A 27,479-nucleotide genomic window follows, 5' to 3' on the forward strand; every position below is an offset into this window, starting at 1 on the left:
GCCGAATCTGACTATGCAGTCTCCTAGGCAAGCGTGCACGTGCACACACAAACACACGAACCAGCTGCCGAATCCGACTATGCATGATCTATACGCTGTCCACACCAGTCTAGAAGAATAAATGGAAGATTTTCTGAACCAAACGTTTTCGTTCCCTTCTCATCATGGGCTCATACAGGGTAGAGTAACCTAGAGTATTACATCAGCTGCTGGAATGAGTTTGTATATCTATAAGTGACTGGAATGTAGAAATAAAGAGTAACTTGAAATATATCTCTAAAAATATTCAAACCTCCTCGGCCAAATGAGGTTGAGGACTCCGGCCTAGTGAAAATATTCCAATATATGTATTCATAAAATTCAAAAGAAATATTTCATGTATCTGCATGACTATAAGTAGTAATTCTGCAACAGGCATAGTAACCTGGTGTGGTCCTCTACAATTAGCTGTCTCTACTGTCTAACATACTAGACTATTTCATTTACGTATATTTAGTGGGGTAGTGATCAAGAATAACATAATGTTGATAAAAATTGGCAGATATGACCAAGGAAGAATGGAGGAATGGATTTGATGGATAGCATAGCCAGTCAGTAAGATAGAGAACACAGAACGGAGAGGGGGGGGGGGGGAGAGAGATAGAGATAGAGACAGAGACAGAGACAGAGACAGAGACAGAGAGAGAGAGAGAGAGAGAGAGAGAGAGAGAGAGAGAGAGAGAGAGAGAGAGAGAGAGAGAGAGAGAACAGTACCAGCACTTGCTGCGTGAATTGTTTGAAACGTCAATCTGTGATGGAGCAAACAGAGAATACCGCACAGCCACGAAGACGATTACATAACAGTATACAGTACGTATCGCCTATAAGGTTGGCGGCTATAGTAATATACCGGATATAGTAATCAATTTCTCAAATTCATTTTCATTTGACATAACTAAGTATACACAGTTATCGCGCATAGTAATAATCGTCTATTGTAATATATCGCCTATAGTGATCAAATTCTTATTTCAAAAGACATTTATTACATTATTTTCGCATCGATTATAGTGATTGATATAAAATCAAGTGGTGTCCGAGGAAAACAGGGTGTTACTTCTTCGTGAAGAACTAACTTGTCCAGTGTTGTTTGGTGAGTTCTGCTTGTACAAGTTGCCAAATATGCCTCCATCGTGAGGAAATGCTGATGTTGTGTGACATGAGCTGTAGCCACCTATGCAGTGCGTATGTGCACGGCGCCCTGAGTCGTTTGACACCCCGCTCGCATACATTGCATGCAGTATCGGTCATAGTGATATATCGCTTATAGTGATAAAATGCTCAAAATCAAACACCAACGCTATAGGCGATACTGACTGTACATCGGAGGCAAAATAGATTTGATACATGCATATGTACACACACACACACACACACACACACACACACACACACGCACACACACACAAACACACACACACACACACACATACATACACACACACACAAAATACCTGAATTCACACTTATTGACACACACATAGACACATTCACCTAAATCCACACTCATGCACACAATTTTAAATAAATTTCAGGCGTTTAAAGGTGTGGCTAACACTCCGCAAAATATGGTACATACTTCAGTATCAGCAAGAGTACATGAAAACCAGAGTGTGCAGCTTGGGGCCTTTTCTGCTATGGGTGTCTGTCACGGCGGAATTCCGTGATTACATCATATTTGGCGCAGATCTGAGGCGGAAAATGGCGTAGAGCGTACATCCGAGCTGCAGTTGTGCAGAAAGAGACCCGCTTGAATCCTGCTTGTACGCACTACATCACTAAAATGATGTAATCACGGAATTCCGCCGTGACAGCAACCCATCCGAGCTGCACACTCTGGTTTTCATGTACTCTTGGTATCAGTAGATGTGCTCCAAATTTCCAGTCGTAAGGAACTTTTACTTTTCTCCAATTTGATTTACGGACAATGGACACCTCATCAGCATACTTTCTATCACAGCTGGGACAATATTTTATTGGAAACAAAATATCACTGCCAAACGAGAGACGTACGTTTCAACGACCTATTCGGAATTTAGGTAGTGCAAGAACTCAACCAACCTACCGTTTACACATGATCCTGCCGTGGCAGAAGCTGGTTCATCTTGTCGACCTTGTCGGGATATTGACCCCAGCGTTTGATGACCTTCACCAGCTTGATGTAGCCGGCCTGTTCCTCGCTGCGTACAATGTTGACCAACTCCTCGTTGTGAGTGCGTGGTCCACGCCGTTCCTCAATCCTCTTCAAGTCTTCTATCTGCTCCAGATCGGCGAAGAACCCGGCCTCTTGCGCCATCTTACGAAATGTTCCCGCTGGTAATTTGCCCAACCAAGGCGAAATATCAGTTAGAAACGCACGCTGTTGGAATGGGTCGCCGTACGACTTCTCATCCTCACCTAATCAAGGTATACAAGGGATAAAAAACACACACATGAACAAACAGAGAAAAAAATGATATTTGACCAGCCATACACGATAGGTTAACACAGGCAGGTTCTAGAGGGTCGATGTGCATCACTCCAGTTTGGACCTGTACATCATCAGTGGTTGATCTAAGTACGCTTATACCATGGCAATGGCTAACCTGGCAAGGATTCTTGGCATCTAAATCACTGTTGTGCTACATGCATGTGGCTCCATTTCAGTATGCCATGTATACTTTTATACACACCACACACTGTATTTAACATACACATACCCAATCTACGGACAGAACTGTTTCGTCCTTTGTGGACTTGTCAGCATACACAAACGCATACTGTATAAGCATAATGCATGTTGTACAGATGAACAGAATTCCGTAGAATCTTGTAGAATCCCGTAGCCCCTGTTGGGTGTTGAATGTGAAGAACCCTATTGTGTTTACAGCTATTTCCACTGTAGGGGATCCTGGTGCTGCTGTTGCAGCTGCTACTGGTGATACTGCTGCAGCTGAAGTTGCCACTGCTAGTGCTACTGCTGCTGATACTGATGAAGGTTCTACTGCTACTGCTGATGCTGGTGAAGGTGCTACTGGTGATGCTGCTACTGCTGCTGATGCTGGTGAAGGTGCTACTGGTGATGCTGCTACTGCTGCTGATGCTGGTGAAGGTGCTACTGGTGATGCTGCTACTGCTGCTGATGCTGGTGAAGGTGCTACTGGTGATGCTGCTACTGCTGCTGATGCTGGTGAAGGTGCTACTGGTGATGCTGCTACTGCTGCTGATGCTGGTGAAGGTGCTACTGGTGATGCTGCTACTGCTGCTGATGCTGGTGAAGGTGCTACTGGTGATGCTGCTACTGCTGCTGATGCTGGTGAAGGTGCTACTGGTGATGCTGCTACTGCTGCTGATGCTGGTGAAGGTGCTACTGGTGATGCTGCTGCTGAAGGTGCTACTGGTGATGCTACTGGTTGAACCACAAAATTAGTATACTTGGACGTCACCGAGAATGTTCAAATACAAAGGAAATTTAGGCCACCCGCCTCACGCTCATTTTTTCCGAAAATGGCCCGCAATCGAACGGCTCCTACACTCCCAGATAATAAGGTTGACTGTAGAACTACTTCAAACTACGTTTACTCATAATTCGCTACATACACACAGCTAAAACTCTGCCGTATCCTTACTGGAGAAAATATATTCACAACCCGGTATCATTGAAATACACATGAATCGCGGTGTCCTAAAGCAACCAACCTCTCTCGTCGCCTTTCTCCTCTCCACCGATGAACGGTTCAATCGAGCTAACAAACGCATGCCGGTTGGCAATCTGATCAAGTGTCTTTCCACTGCAGTGCAGAGTGGTATACAGAACAAAACAGCACAAAAAACCAAAAAAATAGAAACAGGTCCACGTTCTAGGTAGGGCCGTAACAGTAGAGCCTCCCTCGGTGGACACGGTAGAGTGCCCCCCCCCCCCCCAGTGCACAGTAAAGCCCCCCCCCCCCCCCATGTGGACAGTAGAGTGCCTGCCCCCCCCCCCCCCCCCCCCAGTGCAAAGTGCCTGCCCCCCCCCCCTCCCAGTGGACAGTAGAGCCCCCCCCCTCCCCGTGGACAGTAGAATCCCACCTCGGTGGAATGTGGAGTCTTGAAATGCAATGCAGCATTTTGTGATCAAAAAGCCCCCCCCCCCCCCCTCACAAAATGTGCAGGCAGCGTGTTGTCAGTGTTTCCATTACCCTGAACGCTTCGTTAATGAAAGCGGCTGATTGGTCCGCTCCAAGGCAACGTATTTGACCTATTTATATAAACCTGCGAGGAAAGCCTTTACTAACCCAATGGCACCAAGTGACATGAATTCAGCGTCGTGAACACCGCTTCCACCAGCGCTGTGATGACCGCTTCCACCAGCACCTTGACCACCACTTCTACTGCCCACACTGGCACAGGCTTCTGCTGCAAGCCAACAGACGGCGTGCCATTGGAGTGGCCAAGAGACATGCACACGCACACACACCCACACACACCCACGCACGCACGCACGCACACACACGCACACACACACACACGCACACGCACACACACACGCACACACACACACACACACACACACACGCACACACACACACACAAACACACACATGCAGATGCAACGTATACATGTACACACACACGGTTTGTTGCAGAAGTTTATTGTCGGCACTGAAACAAACATGGTTCATTTCGTACTCGGACGGACCCCTCACTCCTCCAAAATGAACACAGTTTGCAATGCTGGACACCATAAATCAAGTGCATGTACACGTAGTGCATTGTTGAGCAAGTTACGATTTTCGACCTCCCACCCTCCTCCTCTACCACGGATGATGTTCGCTTCAGGGCGACAACATATGACAGCGACCCCTTAGCAATTCTATGACATGTCGGTTGTCCAGGGCCCAAAACAGAGTCAGAACTGCAGTGTTGGCTGGGATCAAACACCAGCTTGCGGTGAGAAGAGGCTCAAATTTTACATTCTATCCACAGCAGATATGGTCCTGTGCTCATGCCGTGTTCAATACCCGAACAGGAATAGGTAACTCAAAACGAAAATAGAACAGCGTACCGGTTTCCTTGCGACTAAAGGTTCACACGAATGCGGCCATCATGCAAAACATCATTTGGAAGTACCAGATCTGTTTGTATTGTGCATCCAACTAACCTGAAGGAAGAGAGGCCGATCTCGGGTCAAACAGCTTTCCACATGCACCCTGCAGGTATTGCAAGAGACCAAGTACACGCAAGCACATGCCCACGCCCACACGCACACACACGCCCGCACACACACACGCCCACCCGCACGCACACACCCGCACGCGCACACACCACACACACACACACATACATGTAAATACACACGAGCAAAAGCACACATGCATGCAAACACGCACACGCACAAGCCATAATCGCTGAAGTCAGAGTAGGCTCAAAATGGTTATCTCCTCATTAACATGACGGGAATATGTGGCAAGTTTTAAGAAAATAGAGACATGGTGCAACTTTGTGTGTGAAGAACTCTCGTCCTAAACAGAGATAAACAGAATTACAAGGCCTAGTGGAACTTGTCTCATGGTTCGTGCCCCCCCCCCCCCCAAAAAAAACATATGAAGTAAAGCTAGCGGCAGGCGCTACTAACGTAACGTTTATTGCATAGCTGCGGGAATTCGATCAGGTCAAGTTTCTAACCTGGTCAAGGCCCAGCCAGAACATGGCCTGCTCACGGATCATCTGTATATCCGGATTTGAACGTGTACACAGTGGGTAGTCTTCAGCCACTAGGGTGGAAGCGTCCAAGGCGTGCGCACAGCTTGGCGCGCGGCACGTAGATAAGCCATGCTGTAAACACTCCTCGCCCGATGTTTCTCCGCAGGGGCATGGCAATGTGCTGATCACTTCGACCTGCAGGCCCCACTTCCGTACCACTGTGAGCACGATTGCCCGGACTTCATCCAGCGTAGACTTTCCGCTACCGCCGTGTCGGCCCTTGCACTCGACGTACACTTGTAAGCCGTAGCGTGTATAGTGCAGGTGCAGCCACGGCCAATCTCTGTTCCAGCGAAGGCGAACGCTGCACCGTGACAGTGTGGCAGCCGAGCGCTTGTGTGACTTAAGCAGCACCTCCACCACGCATTGCCAATACAGGAACACGGGAAAGTGCATCAACTCATCTCGGTTTGTGTGCTTCACGGACACATAGGCACAGGAACAAGGCGTTTGCGGGTCCGTGCCCATCTCCAGGACGACTGCAGGTACAATAAACTCGTGCTCAGCAGACCTCTCATCCTGCACAATTACCAGGACTGAGAGCCATTCTAGGATTTCAAAAATGAGCTTGAACCCATCACTGCTTGCTCTGACTGCTTGCCACGCCTTAGCATGGTCGCAGTAAGACTGACCCTCGAACATCTTGTTGAGAGCTTTGCGTGCCAGGGACTCCGTCATGAACCCAGAACGATAGCACCGCGCTTCGTGCACTGTGATGTCTCGGTCAGGCTTCATGTAGACAAAGGCATTGACACAGTCCAGGATGAACTGGGGCTCCAGGATGACCGTGTCTTTCAGCTTGAAAGTTGGGAAGTACGCCAGGTGGCCTGCTTCGTGGCAGTACTTCAGCAGCAGCTGTATTTGCCGGTCACTGCAGTCATGTGGAACAGCCTTGACTTGCTTCGCTATGAACTTTGCCTCCTTGAAGGAAATCCAAGGCCAAGTGACCTCCTGCTTGAGCGTGTGTATGGATATGCAGAATCGGAGCCATGGAACAGGGATGTTACGTTGGCTCTTCTGGCAGCGGTCGATGATGGCCTCTCTCAATCGCTGCAGCTCATCTGCTTGTCCTGCACTTCCAGTGGATCTGGTGTTGTCGATTTTGAAGTGCGAAGTGTCGTTCCAGACAAGGTTCTGGTACCGCGTACCTTTTATCTTCTCTTGAAGTAGCTTACAAGGATCAGGCAAATCGGTTTTGTTCCACCTGTCACTCTGACACCCCACTACAAACACATCATCTGCAGCACTCTGGTCTGTGCTGCTGTCAGCTTTCGCATTCAGCAGCAGCATGTCGAGCCAGCCGAGCAGCTGGTCTAGGCGAGTCGCATTGGCCGGTAGAGTGGCCCGCTCGATACATTCTTCCCGGCTGACCTGAAATTCATCGAACTTGGGAAGGGTCTCTAGAAGATCCAGAGAAGAGTTGTATGTGGCAATGAAGGCTGTGTTTTTGGCCATGAAGAGGGGCTGTACGGATTGGTAGACTTGCTGCCCTCCAAGGTCGCGGAATGTGATGACGGTATAGTTGGGCGTGTTGGCCCGGTCAGAGATGTACTTTACCCGGTCTGCGTTGAGAAATCCTGTGATGGTCTCGTGGATTTCCTCGCGCATTGCTGGCCCGTTGCTGCTGCTTCTGCTGCTGCTGCTACTGCTGTCCTCCATAGGTCCTGCATGGGTCCCAGCCACAGGATCCTCTCCTGCTGGGGCTCTCTCTCTGTCATCTTGTGTTGTCTCTTTGTCTTGGGGATGATTCGAAGTGGATGGTTTGCACATCATGGTGATGACGTAGAGTCGACTCAGAGCATCTGGCATGTCTGGGCATTCGATGAATCGACAGTCATCAGAGATGTTTGTAGTTGCGTAGGACGTGCGCATGCCGGGTGTGCTGAGTTCATTCTCATTGTGCATCTTCTCAAGCAACGCCTTCAGCAAGCTGGTCTTTCCAACGCGTGCCGCTCCAAGTATGACCACGTGCAGGAAATGGATGACGGTCGTACCGCCCAACCGGGCTGCCTCCTGCTCTGCTGCTTCGAGTTCACTGATACTTGGCAGAACAGCAGTATTTCCTGGGCACAACGATAAACACAGCACACATCAAAAATGTTGTGTAACTGCAGGTGACATTTACAGGGGCGGATCCAGAGATCTCTACAGGGGGGTTCCGGTTGAACCAAAATTGAACAACCAAAATATTAGGGCTGAAACGAATGCTCAATGAAGCGAACGAATATTCTTTTTCCGAATACATGCGAAACGAAGAATATTCCGAATATTCTTAACCGTGCAATTTCCATGGATACCTAGTTTTATCCATGGTAACCATAGACCATTAATTGGCATACACCCCAATTACAAGAGAGACATTTGAAAAATCATGTGTCTTGCTGATTATAGCACATCGAAAAAGGCAAGCCTACTTATATTTTGCACCAAATAACCTTGATCGATGTCAAAAAGGCGAGTTTCTGTACATTTACGAATATTCCTATTCTACTTTAACGAAGATTATTCTTTTTCCGCTTTGCATATTTCGAATATTCGAATAATTCGAATATTCCTTTCAGCCCTACAAAATATTATGGAATCAGATTGTTTTGAAGTTGTGCGGTTGCCAGTAAGTTGTAATTACGACAATCCGATTGTGTTAGTGGGAATCGCATGCTTTTAAACACACACTACGGACATACTTAGTACCGTAAAGTACCGCCAGAGCACCCCGTCTACCACACACCGCTGGAAACTGAGTCGGAGCGCAGTTGTGGTGCGGTGGACGATGGAAAACCTGTGCAGGGCCAAATGCTGCTGCTTACCCTACATTGCATATTTTTTAGTACGGACACATAATCATATACATGTATGCAACCGACTGGCACACCGGTTCAGTGAGGGCTTGAAGACCCTTTCAACTTCTTGTAAAGATCGAATATGCAAGCCATGGGTACGTTGAGAGCCAGGAATGCCGAAATGACAACTATAAGTTACTTTCCCTGTCCATTTGTACTTTCGGAAATTTTTGGCATTTTACGATGCGAAATGCTCTATAGTCACAGGACAAGAGCATCGTCTTCACTTCAGTGACAGAAACAACAACAGCGAAACAGTGTCGACAATAATTATTGTACAATCCTTTCAATGTCATCTAAAACACATCGCTGGCGCAGCACTCCGTTCCTGCGGAGGAACAACTAGCCACTACTGCATGCTGCAGCAGGTAGAGATTACTGACTTTGCTTGGATGTCGGAGCCCTCATCTTCTGAGGAGCTTGAACTCTACGTGTACGGTTCGAAGATCGTTGAAGAGTTTCAGTACTCGGAACATCTTTTCTCTTCTGCAAAAAACTTGTCCAAGGAATACTGACCACACCACACCCATCCCGAGCAGCAGTGAATGACAGCGCCAATGGAGGCAAGTAATTAGTTTGGATCGTTTCGAAAGATCAAAAAGGAAACAGCCACCCAATGTTGTCTACACAACAGTGTCCGTTTGTAAATCACGGACGTGAACACCAGTACAGACTACTATCCGTACAGACTGTCAGTATCGATCTACCGCACGCGCTCCTTGACTCAGTGACTGCACTGACTGTGAATCTGATCGGACGGACGTCCTTTTGTGCACAATGATATTTTTCGATATTTCTCAGCCGCACACTTTGCAAAATTTAGGGGGTTCCATGGAACCCCCGGAACCCCCCCCCCCCCCCCCCCTGGATCCGCCACTGATTTACAGTTTGTTGTTTATTTTGTATTACTAACAAGAAATCATACAGTACAGGCAACAGGAATGCAAAATAAGTGAGAGTGCATCTTCACTGCATGCACTCGTATTATGAGAAAGCCCGCTTGAGTCCCGATTTTACGGTGTGTCTGAAAGGCATTGCTTCCCGCACAATAACCACTCCATCACCAGTATATTGGCAGACAGGAGACACCTGTTATGGTGTTGCTACAGTTGAAGCACTGGGTTTTAGAGTCCAGGGGCGTCACACACGGTACCACCAGTACCACCATGCTTGTACCACTTTTCGCACCGGATGCTGCGCCCAATTCATCCAAAAAACAAGCAATAAAAGAGCACTAAAATGTGCCCTGTTCACCCAATAATCACTATTTACCAGTGTTGCAAAGAATAGCAAATCACGAACGAATATTCTAACAAATATGCACAGTACGAACGAATATTCTACTATTCTACCCATACAGACGAGCCCATTTCAGCACACTATGCTTCCTTGTTTATTTGAGCCAGCGCGTGCTAAGACATGACCACAGCTTTTGTGGAAAAGTCGAGAAAACGCGATTTGAATTCCGCGACAAAAAAATACAAAGTTCTCCTCGGTAGACTGGACTGTTCTGGATGTAACTCTTTGTTGCAAGTACATGAAAATTTATTCGTTTCAGTTTGGATTCCATGTTGCACTGAGTCTCCTAAAATGGATCGTCAACGATGTATCGAAGGAAGACCCTAATATACTTCGGAGCGGAAGAAGACGACATCCTCGGGTTCCATGCGCAGGATTAACTATTTTGTGGACTTGCGAAGGAAACAGAAGTCTCAAGTCTCTCAAACTCTCCCACACGGAGCTAGCTTTACGATCCGACATCACGGATTTCTACCGACTCGAAACTAAGCAAAGCGGACTGATACGATTCGAAACTAACCAGGAACTGCTACAAACTACGAAGAAGAACATAAGTATTTCTTGCGAAGGTGCAAGCTACAAACGGCGCGTAAGTCAAACTGGGCAGCATTAGCGGTAAGCGACAATATGTTGACGATGTCGTTTGCTGCTCAATTGCAGTGACTGTTGCACATTCTACGATGCAAGAACGCAGCGAGCGTGCTGCGATGAGCGAATTTAGCCTTTGTACGGAAAGCTGTACACAAAGTGTAGCATTTCGAACATTCGACTTCTGACTCGCACGTTCGAATATTCTGTGCAGCGCAAAAAAAACAAGATATTCAATTATTCGAATATTCGCTGCAACACTGCTATTTACCCTCGGGCTTTTTTGATGCCATTCAACGAAACGTGTAGTGGATAGTCACTACTGGAGGATTCATAAAGGCACATTTGTCTGTTGTGAAGTCGGGGGTTTGCCCCGTACATTGAATTTTGCATGGCAAGACAAATTCGGAAAATGCAAAATGGGTTACGGGGTAACTGTTTCCCATGCCCCCCCCCCCCCCCCTCCTACTATTTCGACCTGGCTAGAACCCTGCCATCATATCTTCTTGCTAATGGTACTACTTGGGGACATACAGCTCTATTGCTTCCAACTGGACATTTGCTTCGTTAGTTGCTGCTCATCATGAGCAAGTTGCTGCTAGCGGCCTAGCATTGCTTGCCAGCTCTTCGAGCTCTTGCATTACGAGACCAGTTACTCAAAGTAACACATTGTCTCCAAAGCCAGTCGTTGTTGCCCTGACTGAGTGTGAATATGTGAGGGATTGGATGCTAAATAGTATTCCAACCAGTGATGCACACTAATTCAGTTTTCAAGAACGAATACTCAATCAAATATCAAATCTTTCAACGAACGAATATTCTAGTATTCATTGAAATTTTTTGACGGCCCAGAAACTTCCGCATTGCGTCTGCGCTTTTCGCCTGGGACACCTTCGCATCCGTGGCAGCTACAGCCGTCGAGCAAGTAACATGCCGTCGGGGAAGATTTTCCGCATTGAGCTCGTAGCCGAGCCATTGAACTCGAGCTTCGTCTCGCAGAGTTTGCATTCAACGTTTGCGCCTCCATCAACTTTCTCGGAGTGCTCCTAAACGGAGCTGCTACGACCAGCTGTGCCAGAAGCCATCACAAAAAACGAACTGGATGTCTAGGCGGTTCTTCAACGTGAAAGAGAGGGGTGAGTTGGACCGAACTAAAGTAGTAAAGAAGAAGGCATTATGGGTTCCCACTTCGCAACAGTACAGTGTGTGTACTGTACTCGTACAACTACACGTGTCCTTTGCAACTGTACTACAGTGCCGGCACTGTATTGTTACTACTACTAACTGTTTGGTGCGCGCTCACACAGGCTGGATTCGTCGTCAAGTACACGTACGATAACCGCTGTACTGTAATCTGTAGCAGCGGCCCTAGCTCTACTGCCGCTAGCGCAGGGTCCGCATGTACTCGTACAAAACTATCATGCATGCCACACATAGAACATGATTGTACAGCTCTTCGACCGAACTTTATTACTATTCGACTATTCGTGTGCATCACTGGTCATTCGTAACTTTTTGGCGGAAAAGAAGTTTGAGAATTGCTTTGTCACTTACCTGCCTGCAGCTGCTTGGCCTCCTTCATAGAGTCAGAAAAAAACAGAGGCACAAATCACACATATTTGTTTAACATGCTCTCTCTCTCTCCCTCTCTCTCTCTCTCTCTCTCTCTCTCTCTCTCTCTCTCTCTCTCTCTCTCTCTCTCTCTCTCTCTCTCTCTCTCTCTCTCTCTCTCTCTCTCTCTCTCTCTCTCCCTCTCTCCCTCTCTCTCCCTCTCTCTCTCTCCCTCAAAAAACAGAGGCACAAATCACACATATTTGTTTAACATGCTCTCTCTCTCTCCCTCTCTCTCTCTCCCTCTCTCTCTCTCCCTCTCTCTCTCTCTCTCTCTCTCTCTCTCTCTCTCTCTCTCTCTCTCTCTCTCTCTCTCTCTCTCTCTCTCTCTCTCTCTCTCCCCCCCCTCTCTCTCTCTCTCTCTCTCTCTCTCTCTCTCTCTCTCTCTCTCTCTCTCTCTCTCTCTCTCTCTCTCTCTCTCTCTCTCTCTCTCTCTCTCTCTCTCTCTCTCTCTCTCTCTTAGTTCCGTATCGTATTTTCCGGAACATAAGCCGCAATTTAAGCACTCGTAATCCCCCCCAAAAATAAATGTCGGTGTGTCTTCTACTACCATGGTGAAATGAACTGTGATATACAGGATAGATGTTGGTTTTTCGTCACAAAAATGACAGGACAAAAATGACAGGACAAAGATGACAGGACAAAGATGACAGGACAAAGATGACAGGACAAAGATGAACCTAGAGGCGACGAGATGAACAAGGAACTCACGGCACACGGTAAGCCCGAATTTTCTGGTTTCAGACCTTGTATTTTTTTGGAAAATACCAGGGCATTTCAATTTAGCACGGGGCACGCGGGATGGGCATAAAAAAGTGCATGGACCTCAGCTTTTCAGAGCAGTAAGAATTGTGAAAATCGGTTGAGTTTGAGCAAGAAGCTGAGAAAAATGCTAGATTGAGTTGTTGTGGCGTTTCCAAGGCATGATAGGAGAGTTTGGAAAGGACATGGAAGTGGCCCTGATGTGCCTATGGAGCTGAGAGTTGTCAGGATGGATTTGTTTGAAATTGTAACATGCATTATACAGTATGACAGGATATACAGGCAGGAGCTGTATAGGCTGAATTTTAATGGGGCCGAAAAGGATTTTGGCCTGCGGATGCTGAAATTTAAAACGTGCTGATAATTTGTAGACTTACAGTATCCAGTGTCCAGTATCACAGTAGTAGATATCAAACTCAACTCACTTACTAAAGCCACAAGTCGCCAAGATACTCAAGACAAGATGCAAACTGGAATAATTCACTGCAGCTGGTTGTCGTCGCAGTGATTTCCAAGTGTCCATTGTACACAGCACGTCCAGCATAGTGCTTGCATTTAGCTCCAACTCTGGCAACAGAGCGACAGGTGAAGCCCTATCCATTTATCAGCTGGGCCGTGTGGATACGACTTTGAGTTTGGCATGGGAGTGGCTACACATTTTCCCCTGTTACTAGTGCAGCAGTTTTGCCGCGCCCATCAGCATCATCCTAACCCCAGTTGTCGTTCAGGACCGTACGTGTTCGTCGTATCAGCGTTGAAAGAGCAGCGGTTGTCACTGCTGGGTGGACGAGATGGCCCATCTGCTATGAGGGCCATACCGCGTGGGAATCATTGTAATGTCACAGTTCGCGAGTTGCGCAAACGTTGCGCTTGGCAATTTGGCCAGAGCAGTTCGTTAGAAATCGTGGCCACCGTTATCAGAAATCTCGGGGGCAGTTCCGAATTCACCTCGCGTCTCCAGAGCAGACTTGATAGCGTAGCTGATCATCCGGAAGGCAATTTTTAAAAGTCGGGATGATACTTGTCCATTGGATCACTGTTGGCAGAGCAGCTGTTGCTACCGCCAAGGGGACGAGACGCCCCAGCTGCTGCGCGGGCGTGCGGTGGGGAACATTCGACATACCACGTAACCAACGGAGAGCAGCTTTCAATGGCTCTGAATTCTGACTACCCACTACAAGGTGCTTTGGTGCACCCAGCCCCGCAGGTTCTGACACCACTGTCGCCTGTGGGTGACATCGAATAGCGGCAGCAAATTGCTTTCTGTTGATATGGTCGGTCATTACTCACTACCTACCCTTGCCCCGCCGGGGGCAAGTCATGGTTGCCGTGTGCACGCACGCATTCATGCCGACGTATCTGTGCCTGCCGTGCTAATCTTTCTGTCAGGCATATGTTGAACAAAAAATGCCTGCCTGCTCCTTTTGAGGCCCGATCAGTGCATTACGGCTTGTGCTTCCATTTGCTCCGCAGTCACTACCGGCCTCTGCACTCGCTGGTCGACGCTTTGTTCGGGAGTCTAGTTTTGTTTGCATTCAGCATGTCATTAACTATTCATTCGCGTGGTGGCCGCCCGCGTCAACTCTATGGCTTGCTAGCCGAGAGTGAGATCGCACCTCAATATGGTGAAAAGACGCTGTATATCTTGACGCTATGCACATAACATTGCCTCGCCAGGACTACCAGTATGCTGGCTGATAGCGTGGGCAACCCACCCTGTCCTGGATTGACCATCAGTCCACTACCGTCGCCTCGTTCGGTGTTACCTGGGCCCTTCTCTTTTTGGGGAAACTTGGCCAACAAACGCAATGTGCTCAAAGGCTCGCTGACAATGTTCTGCAAGTTTGCGCCAACAACCGTCACGCGTCCCACCAAGATAAATCGGGCAGGAGGAAAGTGCTTGGATCCCCAGCTTGCACGAGCATACGCACCAGATGCGATCTGGAGGCGCATTATGCGAGGCTCAGCGCCGGGCAGGCTAGTAGCCAATAGAATGAGCTAACCTGGAACTGATGGCCAACGTTTGCGCTTTCCCAGGCCAGTATCAGTGCTAGTGATTGGTATACTAGTATGGGCCCACGCCAGCATCTTAGAGCAGTGTGAGTGCGTAGTCCGCAGGTATGGCAGTGGTGAGGATATGGACGTGTGCTGTGTGCTGTACATAATAATTATGTGGATGTGCACGTAGCAGGCGCGTATGCTATCGTGTGAAGTGATAGATGAGGTGCAGAAGTATGGGTGGTGAGAGTTTGTGGCTACTGCTAGAGTGGCTAAGGCGAAAGCAGCCATCAGGGCTGGGCAAGATGGCCTGTTCGCTGGTACATACGGTATGTGCTTTTCTAGGCCGACAGGCTGCATGCGGTATTAATATTGGCGACGATCGGGCCAGTAAGTGGGCTCACGCGAGCAGCTTGTAGTGGTCTACAGGCGTTTATTCTCTGTCACATGAATGCGAGGCGGTCGAGAGAACGCTGGTGCGTGCTTATGAGCGTGTGCGTGTCGGTGAGTGTGTGGGCGTTCTTGGCGAGCTTGTATGAGGTTATATGCCTGTGTAGGAAGAGAATATACGGATGTGTAAGAGGCGAGAGAGTTCTCGTGAATACTGTGAAAGCCACAGTTTATACTGCTTTGCTAGCCGGTACCGTGTACCCTGGTCAGAGCAATTCATGAGGTAGCGGCGGCATCATATGATTATGCATAGGTATAATGCTGAGGGTACAAATACACCTTCCGTAGTGGGGGTGCCATGGCTTCTAGGTTTATCACTTTTTTGGGGTGCAAGCGGGCATCATATCGTATGCGTGTGGTGTGACGCCTAATGCCAGGCAGTTGTGTGATTTCTTGGCCCCAGTGGTCGTTCGTTTGCCCTCGCTGGGCAGTGTAATTTCGGCCCTAGCGGGCAGTATGCTTTTCTCTTGGTGGGCAGGTTGTCGGCCTCGGTGGCTGTTCGTTTGCTCAACAGGGAGTATGATTCAGCCCTCGGCGGGCAGTATATAATCGGCTCATGGTGGGCAGCATGCGTCGGCCCTCGGTGGGTACTACGCTTTTTCCCTTGGCGGGAAGTTTGCTTTAGCCCCGGGTGGGCAGGCTATTGGCCTCGATGCCGTTGTGCACCCTCGGTTGGGCGGTATGCTTTAGCCTTCGGTAGGCATGTTGCTGGCCTCGGCGGCCGTTCGCACGCCCTCGATTGGGCTATACGCGTATTCTTGCGCCCTCGGTCGGGCTATAATCATGCGCCCTACCGGTCGGGCTCAAATCATGCGCCTTCGGTCGGGCCATAATCATGCGCCCTCGGTTGGGCTATAATCATGCGCCCTCGGTCGGGCTATAATCATGCGCCTTCGGTTGGGCTATAATCATGCGCCTTTGGTCGGGCTATAACCATGCGCCCTCTGTCGGGCTATAATCATGCGCCCTCCGTTGGGCTATAACCATGCGCCCTCTGTCGGGCTATAATCATGCGCCCTCCGTTGGGCTATAACCATGCGCCCTCCGTCGGGCTATAATCATGCGCCCTCCGTTGGGCTATAATCATGCGCCCTCCGTTGGGCTATAATCATGCGCCCTCGGTCGGGCTATAATCATGCGCCTTCGGTTGGGCTATAATCATGCGCCCTTGGTCGGGCTATAACCATGCGCCCTCTGTCAGTCGGGCTATAATCATGCGCCCTCTGTCGGGCTATTATCATGCGCCTTCGGTTGGGCTATAATCATGCGCCCTTGGTCGGGCTATAACCATGCGCCCTCTGTCGGGCTATAATCATGCGCCCTCCGTTGGGCTATAACCATGCGCCCTCTGTCGGGCTATAATCATGCGCCCTCCGTTGGGCTATAATCATGCACCCTCGGTCGGGCTATAATCATGCGCCCTCGGTCGGGCTATAATCATGCGCCCTCAGTCGGGCTATAATCATGCGCCCTCTGTCGGGCTATAATCATGCGCCCTCCGTTGGGCTATAATCATGCGCCCTTCGTCGGGCTATAATCATGCGCCCTCAGTCGGGCTATAATCATGCGCCCTCAGTCGGGCTATAATCATGCGCCCTCGGTCGCGTTATAATCATGCACCCTCGGTCGCGTTATAATCATGCACCCTCGGTCGGGCTATACGCTTCTTCGCGCGCCCTCGGTTGGGCCGTATGCTTTAACTCTCGATGGGTATGCAGTTGGCCTCGGCGGCCATTCATGTGCCCGCAGCGGGCAGGTTGCTGGCCACATCGGCGATTTGTGCGCCCTTGGTGGGCAGTAGCTAACGGCCCACGGCGGGCAGGATTATTTAGCCCTCAGTGGGCTGGCTGTTGGCCTTGCTAGCCGCTCGTGTCGCCCGTCCACGGTGGGAAGCTGCAGGCTAGCCCTCGGTGGGCTGTTCGTGTGTCTGCCCCCGGTGGGCAGTGTGAATCACTGACGATCGAATGTGATGACATTACGCAACTATTATCGTTTGTTTTCTTGGAACTGGTCTATCATCACATACTATTATATTTGAGAGCATGTCTGAGAAAACCAGAAAAGCTGGGCTGGGCCATCTCTCCGACTTCGCTCAAATTTTGCAAGTAAGTTTCCTTTGAGGTTTACAACAACCATGGAAAAGGACTCGTTCCGTAACTGACGGACACCTTGGAACTGGGGACCACCTCGACATGGGCCCAAAATACGACTGAATATTGGGTCCAAAAACGAGCGCTGGTCCAGAGTACACGATTGAGCTGAGAACAAACCACCACCATGCCAACATTACCTCACCTGAGTAGTCTTCACATCACCACCACATAGAGCCATGGCTACATCCAGGAAAGCAATGGCCCATCATCTCCAAATATCACTAAAATAGCCAAATTTCAAGGGCCATAGCGGGAACCATTTACGACGTGTATTTTTCTGAACCATGCACTGCAGGACAGTGGACTACCTCCACTACCACCCAGGACATGTCTCGTAAAAAGTGCGCCACGTTTTCTGGGAATAAACAAATTTGAATATTTTCACTTCACCACATTGCAATACTGCCAATTTCATACCCGACGACGGAAAGCGCCTCCTCAAGCTCCAACACCAGGTACCGCTCCAGACGCCAGCACGCCAAACACTGCAGCGTGGTCACCTCTACCGAGTCTGACAAGAAATTTGAACTGACAACCCTTGTCACTCCAAACAACAACCATTTCCTTCCCTGAACGACTCGAATTTCACTAGCAGCAAAGCTCTGCAGAAGTGTCAAAAAATATTGAACAAATCTCGATTTGTGCGATCGAAGCACGATATTTTTGCGTCCTGAAACTGGCCGTGCGCCGACCACCGCGTGACATAGCAGATCGACGGATTTGATCGAGTTGATCGACAATCAAGATCAGAATCAAAATCTGGATGACAAAGGCTGATCAGCAACACGATTTTTGCGTACATTTACCCGAGTTGCCGGAGTTCACAGCACGCAGCGAGGTGTAGGTTTTCCTCAGGTTCGGTGAGGAGCGAGCCTAAGTCTGCTTGTTGTAATTTTCTTGTCGAGCAACTATTTGTCTCCAAAAAGTTGACACTCTAATCAGTGACAATGCAGGGCTGGTTGACCACGCAGAGTTTGGTCTCAGCGCGACTTCATCGACCTGGCAAGGAGGATATTTTGAAATTCGGCTCGCAACGAAAATTCGATTTCTAGGACTCGGATGACTATACTGAAAACACCAATAATGTGTTGAGCCCATCACGTTACCTGGTTGCAGGAATATACATGTAGATCAGGTGGGAATGGAGACATTATGTCGATAGAACTCAACAGTATTCTCTTTGTCGAGCTATGTCGCTCCGGCAACAGATGTCATCCATGCGCGCTACACAAGATTACTGTTGGCATCCTCAAAAAATGCACGAAACACACGACCAACTTACCAGACACACGAAATAGCCGTGGATGCCATGGCTCTATGTGGTGGTGATGTGAAGACTACTCAGGTAAGGTAATGTTGGCATGGTGGTGGTTTGTTCTCAGCTCAATCGTGTACGCTGTACCAGCGCTCGTTTTTGGACCCAATATTCAGTCGTATTTTGGGCCCATTTCGAGGTGGTCCCCAGTTCCAAAGTGTCCGTCAGTAATGGAACGAGTCCTTTTGCATGGCTGTTGTAGCCCCAAAGGAAACCTACTTGCAAAATTTGAGCGAAGTCGGAGAGATGGCCCAGCCCAGCTTTTCTGGTTTTCTCAGACACGCTCTCTTAATATCTTTAATCAAATTGAAGTCATGGCAACTCCCAAACCTATGTGTTGATTGCTTGTGAGTGCGTTGTTGTACGCACAGACGGGGCGTGGGAGTGTCTGCAATTATGTTTGTGCACATGAATGTGTGTGTGTGCGTATGCAGAGGTATGCCCACAGACCTGAGTGTGTACCCGTGGGCCTGGGTTTCAAATTTTTAAATTCCTGTTTAAAAAATATCCCACACACAACATTTGCAGTGCGCACTTTCAACATCGGCACTTTTGCTCGTGTGCAAAGTATAATCGTGAGTACAAGGGCCCCGGCCAAGTTCAAAAATCAGTTGCAAACGTGTGTCCAAGTTTATCGTATGCGAATAAATATCCTTGGAAACGGTACGATACATTTGAGTTTGCACTTCGTGTGAATGGCCTACTTCCTCCGTTAACAAAAACTTCGTGATGGATTTTTGAGGGACTGGTATGCACACAAACTGCTGTGAAATGAGTCGCAATCACTTTCTCGGCCTTCCCTGGCATGCCATGAAAGAGGTACGATGCAAGGAAAGCGACCTTTCACAACAAGCGAGCGGAATCGATGGTTGACCTGTGGCAACATAGGTGAGGACAGTAATGGCGAGCGAATTTGAAATATCACTTCTCCGATGGGGTAATACGCTGCTTGGCCTCTCTACTACTCTAGCACTGAGTTTGAGAGCGATGGAACGGAGCAGCGAGCCCACACAATGAGCGAGTCAACAAGGAGGTGCTCCGATCGCACGGCGCAATGAAATAATTCTGAACTCAAGTTCTTGTTCAACATGCGCAAAGCCCAGATTCGAATGCTGATGACCGTGCAATCTTTCAGAAGTCTGCAGTCCGACGCAAGTCTCGTGGCTAAAGAAAGTCGACTGGACTTGCTAGCCGCTGCCGTTCAGTGCAAGCAGGGTATCAATCACAGAAAATGGAATCAGTTTGGCTGGGCCTTTAGTAGTCCTTTACTCCTTGTTTCGCGGAGTTCTGGAGAGCAAAGATGAAACCAGGGAGTCGTAAAATATTTTTACGACTCCCTGGTGGAAACGAGTAATCACCACCGCGGCGGATCACGCAGCTTGAAAGCACACTTACTTCAAAGATGGCGACATCAAGTTCAGCGAAGTGTGATCAAAGAAGCCGAGGCAAGGCTGAAACGAGCTGAACTACGACTCGCGCGCAGCAGATAGCGGCAGCGAACCAGGGTCAAAAATGAGTCGAGCAAAAGCGACGCAAACTGATCTATTTGCTCATTCTGCCAACAGTTTCTCTTGTAAAGATGCTGTACATAGGCTGAACTACCTTCGTCCAGTGATTTGCAGGCGATACAAACTGCTCTTGACCTGTTCTAAGCGTTTTCATATCGATCAAAATCCATCACGAAGTTTTTGTTAACGGAGGAAGTACTTGGTTCGACAAGTTAAAATTGCCACTTATCTTCACTCTTGTCTCAAAACGAAAACACAAATAATGGAAGCATGCCACGATCAGAAAACGCTATGTATATAATAATTTACACGTCAGAAAGCTACTCAGCCGAAAATCCTAGCAAGTTACACATCTTCCTCGCCACTAACGTCGCTGGAAGAAGAGCTCAAAACATTCAATCCAGACAGATGCTGCACGTTTCATAGCTTGTTCCACTTCTCCTCATCTCGAATCACGCTTCGTGGTCATAGCCAGCCTGAGATTGAACGGGGGGGGGGGGGGGCTGGGTGAACTAATACATGGTATTGGTGGATTTATGGGGGGGGGGGGAGAGGGGGCTCCCACCCACCCACCCACCACCCCCTCAAAGGTTTCCACCTGGGTTTGAAAAGACACCAGGCTGCTACATGCACCATGTGCACAGGCGGTAGACTACGCGGTGGGAAGCAGCGTCCAAAACCGGTTGCACGGACCGTCGGTTTGTGAGCGGCATTGATTGCACTGCGAAAGAAACGGTCGACTCTGTACGAGCTCTAGACTTTTGTACAGATTTCAGAACGCGCTCGATGCGTCTTGAGAAAGGCGTGCAGTGATGTGCTGAACGCAGCGCTGCCCAAGTGGGACAAAAACAAAGCCGGTGAACGTCAAGCGCGAATGTGTTCGCCGAATTGGTCTCGCATTCTGAATATGTCGATATGATCTGTAGTTTCTTCGTCGGTGATTTGCGGGTGATAGCTCTTCACTAGGCGCTGTACAGTGCGAATATTCAAATTCAAGCTAGCGATGCGCTTTTTCAGCTTTTCTATACCTCCCCGCGGAAAACCATCCTTGCCACCAGACAGCTGGAAGGAGGCAGAAACTGTGTTCGCCATCGCTCTGAAGTGTGAACATCCTGACCTGTTTTACGGACTGGAGCGGAGGTTGCAGCCTTTCATTGCGGTGACGGAAGTGTTCGTCGGTGGCAGCTCCAGTCAAAAAGATTCAAACGAACCGATCACAACTTCTGTGGTGGTTTGTGCTGCCATGTTGTCGGATGCAATGGTCTATGGTTATGTTCGGATGGTGAATCGGTGGTTCAATGCGGTATGACACAGGCAGAACACCGAAAAATCAAGTGCGAAGATAAGCGCCAATTGTAACTTGGCGGACCAAGTATTAGCAAACGTCACTTGTCTAGTGAGAAAGTGCCTTGCCTTCGTACACCGTATATTCGCCATCATACTTTATTCCAACAGGAGTGCATGAAACATTTGGAAATTTGAGAAAAGTCACAAAAGGAGGCGCAATTTACTGTACATTCTCCGTATCTTTGTTGAAAACGAACGCACTGGATTAAAAAAAAACACTCGTTGTGGTCATGACGAGTAGACCCCTCCGAACTCATCAAACACCAGTGTGCTTCGCGTGGACAGGATGTGATTCTAACACAGTTTCCTCATTCGTCTTGCCGTTTCACGGCTTGCAAATGGTCCCAATTATCACATTTACTTGGCGTCTCGTTGATCAAATGCAGTGGTACCCTACAAAGCCGGCCCACACCAAATTTAGCGCTTGGTGCACAGAATAGGATATAGTTTAGGTCGAGTGCTGCATTCATCCCCATTCCCCCCCCCCCCCCCCCATATATCCACAACCATGCAGTGGCGTGTCCAGGATTTGACTGAGGGGGTCACGGCCGGGGGAGATGACATGGTGCACATGACTGTAATGATGTATGTCACGCACCTAGCTATCCAACATTACAAAATGATTACATGCCAGGTATTTCTTCCAGACCTACACTATACAGATTAAAGTATCTCATGCTCAGTTACTACAGTGCGTATCGGTTATAGCGTGGTCGTGTAAAAGAATATACTACTTACAAGAATGAACTCTCATATTTTCATAATCATAACATGGGTTTCAAGTGAACATTTATTCTTACTTCCTCCGCGTCAGTAAAAACGACGCTTCCCAGAGCGATTTTTCGAATTTATTTTGTCCACTCGAAGGGCAAAGAAATCAGCTAGAAATTGAGGCAGGGCATTGCCGACGGCCCAAGCTTTAGTTTGTGGCCTCCCACTTTCGACGTCTTCATCATAGTTTGGGGCAGGCCCTTCAGCACTCAACAATGTGCTGAACAAGACGTGCGTTCAAATTCAGGTAAAGAAACTTCGTTTTCAAGCGATCCATGCCTCCAGGTGGCAGGCGATGAAGGCAAGCTAGCATTTTTCAAGTACACTGTAAAGACCTTCCAGCGGGATAGGGTAAGTAGTTCCGCACCTTCTTTCCTTGGCAAGCGCTTCGCTAATTTTGTTGGTGTTTTCAGACCTGCTACCTTCGTAGCAACATTCGACACAAGTAGCGCATTTTAGGAATTTGAGAACACTTTGTTCTTGCCATCGTCAACTTCAGCATTTCGTATTCAGGAGAGATACCAGGATTCTTATACCCGAGCTTGCAGTCTTGATAAATACCCACGCGAACGATATGGGACGGCACGAACTGCAGAAAAACGATATGCGCTCTGGGGCGGAAGAGTGCGGAGCGCGATGAATTTGCTTGGTGCGGAAAAGAGCTCCGACAAAGTCCGAGACCACCACGGCTTCAGTAACAAGTAGACATTGCGCAGGAAGGGTCGCACCAATGCTCGAACACAGAAAACAGCGATTCCGACAGTCTAAGGAAGACGAGCCAAGTCACAAACATTGCGATGTGCGCAGTGACAATTTTAATGACGCGGAGGAAGTACAAGCAATGTTATCGCATTGTAGAATAATTATATCGGTCCTAAGAATGGACTTTGTGTAGCACAACATACCAGATTGGTACAAAGTGTATCGCCTGGAGATGAGTGTAGTAATAACATCTGTCCAATGCAGTTCTGCTCCGACTCACATTGCATTGTAGTGCTCCAGGTTCAACTGTTCTTGTCATGTATCTCATGCTGCATAGCCACATGGCAAGCGTATGGGACTATAAACACCCGCATGCACAGCAGAGATACGTTGTATGTATGATGACCATCCTGTATCTGCGCACATGCATCTGATATGTCACACTTGACTTATCGCGAGTAAGAAGTATCTGAAATAAGAATAGAAAGTCGTTTTTCAAACACCCACGCTATAACCGATACCTACTGTACATTGTACATTCATCAGTCATGTTACTTGTACAGTACATCCTTGCCCAATTTTTATTGGAGCATATCATGCTGTTCTTCATCATGTTTTGGCTGCTCACTGACAACAGGTACTGGCACCTCCGCGTGGGGCGGAAAGTCAGTCTGCTCCGAACTGGACTGGCAACGACTTGATCACTCCCGCTGTTTCCTGTTGGAACAGGAATTGCGCCGTCGCAAGAACGCTTTGTAAAAATCCATCAAGGCTCTGCTTGCCAGAGCTTGTCTTCTTTGGTCCATGGATGTCGCTGAGACTTCGCAGAAAAGTCTTCAAGTCAACCAATTCGCGATTCGAATCTGGAGGGGATCATCCTCCAAACATCGTTGTACAACGTTGCGAAAAGAGGCGCTTGACGATCCCAAGCTTTGTTTTTGTCCCACTTGGGCAGCGCTGCGTTCAGCACATCACTGCACGCCTTTCTCAAGACGCATCGAGCGCGTCCTGGAATCTGTACAAAAGCATAGAGCTCGTACAGAGTCGATCATTTCTTTCGCAGTGCAATCAATGCCGCTCACACACCGACGGTCTGTGCAACCGGTTTTGGACGCTGCTTCCCACCGCGTAGAGTCTACCGCCTGTGCACATGGTGCATGTAGCAGCCTGGTGTTTTTTCAAACCCAGGTCGAACTGTTTTGAGGGGGTTGGGAGCGTGCCCCCCCCCCCCCCCCCCCCCCGTAAACCCGACAATGCTATGTGATAGGGACCATTAGCAAGCCGTGAAACTGCAACGCGAAGGGGGAGCTGGGTTAGAGTCCCGTCCTGACCACGCGAAACATACTCGTGTTTGACGAGTTCGGAGGGGTCTACTCGCCATGACCGCAACAAGTGGGTTTTAGTCAAGTACGTGCGAATTCAACCATGAAGCGGAGAATAGCACCGTAAATCGCGCCTCGTTTGGTCTTTGCGATTTTCTTCAAATTTCGAAAAATGCCTCACCCATTCTTGTTGGAATAAATACGATGGCGAAACGTACCAAACAACCAGTAGGACCATTGATTTTGGCATAACCGTTACTAACATGACACAGAACAGGATCGAGGGTAACCACAGTGCCAACATTTATGCTTGTTCAAGACAAACTTCAGCTTGCTCGTTCATTTATGTTTTGGCATGGACCTCGTGAACACAACCCTTTGCTGCACCCATCCATCGGCGATGTGGCTGTCATGGGGTTTCTTTCACTTTCATTCGGGTAAAAGTCAGTCAGGCTGAGAATTGTTCTCAAGAAAAAGTTCGCAAAAATAATTGCCAGTAAAAATATCAGAAAACTGTTTGAAACTGGAAAGCAGCCGACTCGCGTAGACGGGTTGTGAACGCGAGAAGCTAATTCTCAATCACGTCGTGTTTCACGTGCGTTCCGATGAACTCGTTCCTGTTGACATTTCACGGCTTGCTAATGGTCCCTAATAGTTTTCCCAGCCCCCCCCCCCCCGTTCAATCTCAGGTTGGCTAGGACCATGGAGGCAATATCGTTATTTCGTACTCGGACCCCTCCCCCCACTCTGAAACGAACGCAGCTTGCTATGCTGGACGACGATAATCGCATGCATGTACAAGTACAATGTACAGTGTCGGTCGAGTTGTGATTTTGGCTCACACCCGCATCCCCCCCCCCCCCCCTCCCACTCCAAAACGAATGATGCTCTCGTTTCAGAGACGACAAAAAAACTTTTGCGACAACCCCTAACGAAAACTGTACAAGCTCACGCGCCCACAGACTCGTAGTACATGCCTCGTACGGTAGGACTCGTCATCTCCAGAAAAGTCAACAAAATGAAACATTCCGCCATGGCCAGACCAAGCGGAGTTACACTCTCTCGTGTTTATGTACTCTTGATCTCATGGACAGCTGTCCAAATGTAGGACATGATGGTGAGAGGTGCACCTCACGTGACTCACGTGACACCTAGTCACTGCATAGTTCAACCAATCAAATGTACGACACGCTGTAATGTTTACTGTAGACACACAGTACATCTAAATTTAGGGTTCACGGATTGGCATGCTAGCGTCGCCAGCTACATCATGCACGTGACAGGCGCGTGCATATACTGTACCACACAATCGGTCAGTGCTTAAATCGCATTTTCCCATCAATATCACTCACTTTCAACTCTACGGGATTCATTACGGTTGGCTCAAACTGCCTGAATTTTTGAATCCACACGCAGGAAAGACGTTCCAAGACTTCCACCGTTCGTATTTTTTCAAACGAGTTCCGGGTTTTCCAGTAACTTTGGCCAAAGTTCGGCTAAAAAAACAGGGGGAGCCGTTGCGTTTCCGCAAAATATTGAACGGTAAAAGGATAGCCAAGGTCGAGAGCAAAACAACAAGCCATTATTTGTCAAAATCGAACAAGAAACGGCTCAGCGCATCTATTTTCTGTGCACGCGCGCGCGCGTACTTTGGCGAACAAGGTGTGCAGAATTTCTGAAGAATAATAATAACAAGAGCAGCAGAACTCGGAACAGCCGTGCTGGATACTTCCAATCCCGACACGATGGAGCGTGTTGGCTGTCGTGAGCTGCTGAAACGACCATGACATTTCTTTTTCTTTGTATAACCTACATATCTTGATGTGCCCTTGCTCAGTTTCGGCCTCTTTACAGGAAGAATATTTTCTTCCTTGGCATCAGCGGCCAAACAGCAAGAAGAGCAACAGATCGAGATTTGCAGGGAAAACAAAGATGCGTGCAGCTACATCTAGTCAGGTTCGATGCAGCTGCGCTTTGCCAGAACCTCAGCAGATAAGAAAAGACGACAGAGTGCCTCAGATGGAACTGGATCTTTCGCCAAGACCGCCACCGCCGCCATCATCAAGTCCAGAAAAACCAAAGCAAAAATGCAAAGCCCGAGTGAAGTGAAGCCACTGAACTCTGAAGCCAAGGAAAAATTCAAAAAGTACGCTCTCCGGCTAGACTTAGAGTTGATATTTTTTACTTCGATAGGCGCTGTCGCGGCCTGTAGCGCGCGTCCATAATCCAAAATGGAGGCGCACGTGACGGGTGCTTTTAGTGGCAAGCCGTGAACCCTAAAATTCAGTCACTCACAGTCAAGTCTACTGTACATACCTTCGCACTCTCGTGATCCACCAGCAACTGCACACATCCTTCACGATCGTGTTTCCTGGCTAGGTCCAACGCTGTTCTCCCTTCCTGAGTAACTCAGCAACACATCACAGGAACAATAGAAAATCAATTTTGAAAAAATTCGTTCCAATTTTACAAAAACGAAAACACAACGAAGGCCAAGGACATAATCTACAACGAGACGAAATCAATCTCTCCACAAGACGACTTACATGTACAGAACAAGTCTCTCCTTCCTCAGCAACATTGCTACTCCATGCATCCACAGCAAAAACTCCAGTTCATGCCTCGACAAATTTGAATTTGTTTTACAGATTTCTACTCGAACGAAAATATCCACGACGAGAGGAAAGCGTCCGCAGCGCCTGCTCCACGTCAGGAACAACTGCATGTCTTCTGCGTACTCGTTACAATAACAACAACCCTTCACTCCTCACTCGTTCCAACAAACACCATCAAACAGTCTACTCCTTCACACACTGATTTCGAAATTCTTCAAAAATTGAACCACAGAGTGAAAATGACCACGTGGCGATATTGTACGCATGATGTCATCGAGTACGGTACTGTACAACTGGTACACATTTCTGACAAGAGGAGAGGAGAGGAGAGTTGTGGTAGTCGTGAGCGAGAGAGAGAGAGCAAGGGGCAGAGAGAGAGAGAGAGCGAGGGGCAGAGAGAGAGAGAGAGGCAGGACAGGTGAGAAGGACGAGTAG

General features: G+C 48.4%; 2 protein-coding genes across 2 annotated transcripts in view; both read right to left on the reverse strand.

Annotated features, from left to right (window-relative positions):
• LOC135818042 (uncharacterized) overlaps window positions 1-27,479 on the reverse strand; it is a 167,121-nt gene that overhangs the window by 135,332 nt on the left and 4,310 nt on the right. The window lies entirely within an intron of this gene.
• LOC135816481 (uncharacterized) overlaps window positions 119-27,479 on the reverse strand; it is a 27,797-nt gene continuing 436 nt past the window's right edge. The window contains exons 3-10 of the mRNA XM_065329679.1: window positions 26,746-26,829; window positions 12,045-12,066; window positions 5,686-7,826; window positions 5,162-5,210; window positions 4,296-4,416; window positions 3,718-3,809; window positions 2,105-2,436; window positions 119-788 (exon numbers count right to left, since the gene is read on the reverse strand). Coding sequence (XP_065185751.1) covers window positions 2,108-2,436; window positions 3,718-3,809; window positions 4,296-4,416; window positions 5,162-5,210; window positions 5,686-7,826; window positions 12,045-12,066; window positions 26,746-26,829 — 2,838 coding nt within the window. The 3' untranslated portion in view covers window positions 119-788; window positions 2,105-2,107. The remainder of the gene's footprint in view (window positions 789-2,104; window positions 2,437-3,717; window positions 3,810-4,295; window positions 4,417-5,161; window positions 5,211-5,685; window positions 7,827-12,044; window positions 12,067-26,745; window positions 26,830-27,479) is intronic.

The sequence above is a fragment of the Sycon ciliatum genome, chromosome 5 (assembly GCF_964019385.1).
Source record: "Sycon ciliatum chromosome 5, ocSycCili1.1, whole genome shotgun sequence".
In the NCBI taxonomy this organism is placed as follows: Eukaryota; Metazoa; Porifera; class Calcarea; order Leucosolenida; family Sycettidae; genus Sycon; species Sycon ciliatum.